Source organism: Haliaeetus leucocephalus, unplaced genomic scaffold (assembly GCF_000737465.1).
Source record: "Haliaeetus leucocephalus isolate CR32 unplaced genomic scaffold, Haliaeetus_leucocephalus-4.0 Scaffold193, whole genome shotgun sequence".
NCBI lineage: Eukaryota > Metazoa > Chordata > Aves > Accipitriformes > Accipitridae > Haliaeetus > Haliaeetus leucocephalus.
The window spans coordinates 288331-293685 of record NW_010972629.1 but is presented as its reverse complement, the minus strand read 5'-3'; the positions used below and the strand labels follow the sequence as shown (position 1 = coordinate 293685).

Sequence of the window (5355 nt, the reverse complement as noted above, 5' to 3'; positions counted from 1 at the left end):
GGTCCCCGGCGCCGCTCGGCTCCCGCCCGCCCCGCCGCACCTTCAGCTCCGCCGCCTCCGCCATCTTGGGACATGGCAGCCGCCGCACAGGGACCGAGGCAAACTCCGCGCCCCGCCGCGGCCGCACGGCGCAGGGGACGGGGAGAGGGAGCGGGGGCGGGGCGTAGGTAGGGAGCGTCGCGCAACTCCGCGCCAGCCGCGCAGCCGCAGCGCCACGCCCACTTTTCCTTCGCCACGCCCACTCCGCCTCGCCCTGCCCCGCCCCCGGGACGGGATGGGAGGGGCCTGCGCCGAGGGGTAACGGGTCCTGTATGGACTGGGGGGGGACTGGTCCAGAATGGGACTGGTCCAGTATGCGGCCGGTCCAGTACGGGGCCGGTGCTATATGGGACTGGTGCTACATGGTACCTGTCCAGTATGGGACTGGTGCTGTATGGGGCTGGTGCTGTATAGGACGGGTCCAGTATGGGACTGGTGCTGTACAGCCCTGGCCCGCAGTCTGTCCAGCACCACTCCCTAGTCCTGGCCTGGAACGCGGGGACTGACCGGGCCTGTGAGCCCTTCTGGGGTGTCACACCGCATCTCCCACCAACCCCCCAGCTGGGACCCCCCACCTCACCCCTCCCCGCGGTAAATCCAGCACACCCGGATGCAGACGGGGACACGGGATGGGGGGGACACGCGGCTTTTCCAGTTTAATGGCTTTTGGGGGGGGGGATGGGACTGGCACCAATCCTGCCCCTCACTCCTCCATCCGCAGGATCCGCTGCAGCATGGCGTGGACCCCCTCATCCATGAACCCCTGTGGGGAGGAGAGCTTTGCTGTGAGCCCAGATCCAGCCTCCCCTAGGTGACCTAAATTTGGTGCCAGACTCCAAATTTGTATTTTCCAGCATTGCATCCAAAATCGTCCTCCCCTGCCCCATGTCACCCCAAAATGAGGGGGACATGGGATCCCACCTGGGCAGCGTTGAGCAGGTGGGTCCTATAGACTGCTACAATGTCCCGGTGGTTTTTCTGCTGGACCTGGGGAGGAGAAGAAGAAGGTGGGAAGGGTGACAAGGTGACAGCGGGTGACACCAGGTGCTGGCACCCACCTCCAGCTGGAGCTGGAGCCGGGCGCTCTGGCCACGAAGCCCCAGCACCTCCGCCGACAGCTTCTCAGTCTCTGCCAGCAGCTTCTTCATCTGGGGATGGGTACCAGTGGGGGAGGGGGGGGCAAATTCAGGGTGCTGATGGGGACCAGCTGCTCCCCATCACACCCCGGGGTTGTGCCTTTGGTTGCCATCTGCTCCCCTCCCAGATTTGGCTGGGAGATGGACTCAAGTGGGAAGAACCTCACGGTTGCCCCAGAGGTCCTAGGCAGCCCCCCGCCCCCCAAACCCGGCTCCCCCGGGGACATCGGGCTGGTGAAACGCTGGGGTGGGGGTGAGGGGTGATGGGGGGGACTGATGGGAGGGAGACAGTGATGGGAAGGGGATGGTGATGGGGATGGCGATGGGGACAGTGATGGGAAGGCAACAGTGATGGGGACAGTGATGGGAAGGGAACAGTGATGGGAACAGTGACAGGAAGAGGATGTCGATGGGAAGGGGATGGTGATGATGGGGACGGTGATGGGGACAGCAACAGGGATGGCGATGGGAAGGAGATGGCGATGGGAAGGAGATGGCGATGGGAAGGAGATGGCGATGGGGACAGCAATGGGAAGGGGATGGTGATGGGAAGGGGGTGGTGATGATGGGGACAGCGATGGGAAGAGGACATCAACAAGAAGGGTACAGTGATGATGGGGATGGTGATGGGAAGGGGCCCCTGTCCCCGCCAGCCCATGTCCCAGGCCCTCCCGGTCCTTACCTTCCCCTCCTTGTCCCGGCAGGCCCTGGAGAGCTCGCCCACCCTCGCCCGCAGGCTCCCCACGCTCCGCTCCAGCCCCTCGGCCTTCTCCCGCAGCTCCCGTGCCTCCCGCTCCCGCTCGGCTGCCTGGGCCACCGCTGCCTCCTTTGCCCGCTTCTCCTCTGCCGCCGCCACCTGCCAGCGCTCGGCCTCGGCCCCCAGCTGCTCCCGCTGCTCCCCGAGGAATGCCCAGCCGCGCAGGGTGGCGGTGGTGCCGGCGAGCCGCTCCAGCAGCTGCGGCATGCGGGGACCTGACGCCGTCCCCAGCTCCTCGACCAGTTCACCCAGTGCATCCTCCACCTCGCCCAGTAGCCCAGCCCCACCATCCCCATCGCTATGGGGAGCTCCTTCACCCGGGGTACCCTCACCCTCCATCTCTGCAACAAGTTGCAAGGCCTCATGCTGGGACCTCACCAGCCCATCCAGCTTGAGGTGCAGCTCCCGCAGGATGCCGGCACTGGCATCACCGGCTGCCTCCTGCACCCGCTTGCCCACCCCATCCCGCAGCACCGCCAGCTCCCGCCGCTGCCCTGCCAACCTCCGCCGCAGCCTCACCACCTCCTCCCTCTTGGCCACCAGCGCCCGGGCCAGGGCAGCTGCTCCGGCACCTTCCGCCACTGGTTCAGCATCGGGGTCCTGCTCCCGCAGCCCCCGCAGCTCCTCCTGCAGCCGCTCCCGCTCACGGCCCAGCCGGGCCAGCTCCCCCAGGAGCATCCCGTTGCTCTCCTTCAGCTCCAGCATCTCCTTCTCCAAGTTCCCACCCTCCCTCGGCAGCTCCTCTTGGCTCTTCCCACCCGGAGCCGGCTCCGTGCCGTTCACCGGGCACTGGCAAGGTGCTGTTCCAGCAAGCGGCCGCACCGGCTCCCGCTGGAGATTTTCCAGGAGGATGCGGGATCCCTGAAGCATCTTGGTGTGGGTCTCATCGGCGCGGCTCAGGGTCTGCTCCAGCCCCACCACCATTTTCTCCCAAGCCGCCAAGCTCCTCCGGACAGCGTCGGCCGACACCACCTCGTAGTGCAGTTTGCTCCGCAGGGCTTCCTCCACCTCCTTCCGCAGCCCCTTGCTCCGGGTGAAAGCACTCGCCTTTGCCGCCCGCATCTTGGTACACTCGTCCCCCAGCCAGGTCAGGAACGGGGCCAGCGCTGGCACTCCATCATCGCCATCAAGCTGTGCCATGGTTTGGTGTCCTCCATCCCCCTCGGCCAGCATCCTCTTCCTCAGCTCCCCCACGTGCTGGGCCAGGAGAGTCAGGCAGGCACCATCCTCATCCTCCATCCCATCCCTGGCTTTGCACCCGGGCAGGAGCCGTGCCAGCTCCCACACCTGCTGCCGGATGCTGGCGGCAGTGGCTGCCAGCCGCTGGCATTCCCGCGTCTTCCTCGCCAGACGTGCCTGCAGCCGTTGCACCCGCCAGGCATCAGACCTGTCCTGCTGCTCTTCACCCTCCTCATCCTCCTCCTCACTGTCGCTGCCCAGGGTCCCCTCTCCCTGGCTTCCCACCTGCGGCGCAGGGTCCCCGGCACAGCCAGCACTGTTCTCTGCCAGGAGGAAAAGAAACAATCCCCTTTTTCCCTTTTTTCACCCTAAAATAAGCAACCAGGCAAGGCCATATGGGTGATGGTGAGTGGGAGCGATAGCGGGTGGGGACTCACCTCTCCCCTCACCGCGGGTGCTGCGCAGGAGTCGCCGGAGCACACGGCTGGGGGTCTGTCCACCGTAGTGCCAGCAGTCCTCATCCCCCACGACTGCCCCATGGCTCAGCAGCAGCTGGGCCGACTCCAGGCTGTGGTGCTCGCAGGCCAGCATCAGGGCGGTCCTGTGGGAACGGTGGCATGGTGGCACGGTGCATGATGGCATGGTGTGGCACAGTGGCACGGTGCCATGGGTGCACAGAGACACAGTGACATGATGGCATGGTGACACAATGGCACAGATCCTTCCCCACCCCCTTCCCCCCTCTCCCTGGAGACCACTCTCCACAGCCATGACTTTCCATGGACACCTGGGTCCCTTGGGGGCAGGGGACAGCACGGGAGCTGCCTTTGCATAGGGCATCTCCAGCATCCCCATGGAGCAGAGCCATCGAGCCATCTCCCCGGGCATGGGGGCAGAGCAGAGAGCCCCTTCCCATCACCCCCAATTGTCCTACAAGTGTCCCCCTGTCCCCACGGCCACTCACTTCTTGTCCTTGTCAGCCAGGTTGGGGTCGGCCCCTCGCTGCAGGAGCTGGGCACAGATGGCAGCGTGGTTCCCCCGCGCCGCCAGCATCAGGGGAGTCTGCCCATGCTGGGGGGGGGACGTGAGATGTCCGTCAGCCCCCACCATCCCCTGCCACCCCCTGCCACCCCCCACCATGGTCCCCACTCACAGCATCAGTGGCATCCAGGAGGGCCTCATGGTCACAGAGCAGCAGCACGCTGGAGGCACAGCCCGAGGAGGCTGCGGGGGGGCCGTGTCAACACAGGGGGATGGCTCTCTTGGGGGTGGGGGGGTGTCAGGTGGGCCTCCCCCATATAAGCCTTCAGTGCTACCCCGCCCATCCCAGCCTGGTTTGGGGACCCCCAGCACTCACCAGCCCAGTGCAGGGGGGTTCGGTTCTGCCCATCCACATGGCTCTCGTTGGCACCATACTGGGGGGCATGACAGTGGGCAGAGACCCTCGCTGAGCTGCGACAGGACCTGGAGTCCTGCCCTGCCCCCCCCAGCCCTATTCCCATCCTCATCCTCACCCCTGCCTCCACCCCATGCCTGTCCTTGTCCCCATCCTTATTCCTATCACCATCCCTAGCTCCATCCCCAGCTCCATCCACATCCCCCTCTGCATCCCTCTCCTCATCCCTGTCCTCATCCTCAGCTCCATCCTCATCTTCCTCTGCATCACCATCCCCATCCTTGTCCCTGTCCCTGTCCTTGTCCCCATCCCCGGCAGGGCCCGTACCTGCAGCAGGACCTTGACGCACTGGGGCTGGCAGGCGATGGTGGCCAGATGCAGAGCGGTGCTGCCTGCAAGAGACCTGTGGGCTGGGCACCAGCAGGCAAAGGGGACACCGGGGACCCGGCCAGCAGGGATACCCCCCCCCCCAGGGGACATCTCGCCTTGGGGACCTCTTGCCCCAGCACGGCAGGACAGGCTGTTGCCCTGGGGCTCGGTGCCTTGGGGTGCAGGTCTATGCTCAGCCCTTTGCCATCACCCGAAGGGGGCACAGGGACCGGACCCTGTCCTGGCTCAGACTTGGCTGTGTCCCCCCTCCCGTATGCCAGGAGGTGTCCCCATGGTGTCCGCCACTTACCGTCATCATTTTTCTCGTTAATTGGGGCCCCGTGGGCCAGCAGCAGTGTCAGGCACTCAGTGAGACCCTTGGATGCAGCCAGGTGGAAGCTGGACGAGGGCGAGAGGTGGCTGCCACCGAGGTCCCCATCTGCCACCCCACCCCCCCGGGGACCCCCGTGTGTCCCCCC

General features: G+C 65.9%; 2 protein-coding genes across 5 annotated transcripts in view; one reads left to right on the top strand and one right to left on the bottom strand.

Moving 5' to 3' along the window:
* PIAS3 (protein inhibitor of activated STAT, 3) overlaps positions 1 to 115 on the bottom strand; it is a 19910-nt gene extending 19795 nt beyond the window's left edge. For 3 of the 4 annotated variants that reach the window (XM_010565526.1, XM_010565528.1, XM_010565529.1), the window contains exon 1: positions 41 to 115. In XM_010565526.1, the coding sequence (XP_010563828.1) occupies positions 41 to 64 (24 nt within the window). In that variant the 5' untranslated portion in view covers positions 65 to 115. The remainder of the gene's footprint in view (positions 1 to 40) is intronic. The other variant, XM_010565527.1, reaches the window with a different exon arrangement.
* Positions 116 to 2137: 2022 nt separating this feature from the next.
* On the top strand, positions 2138 to 2573 carry LOC104830577 (vegetative cell wall protein gp1-like; the record flags this gene model as incomplete). Its single annotated transcript, XM_010565602.1, has 2 exons — positions 2138 to 2282; positions 2344 to 2573. Coding segments are annotated over exons 1-2 (375 nt in total), but the record flags the coding sequence as incomplete, so codon positions are not given.
* Positions 2574 to 5355: the final 2782 nt, after the last annotated feature.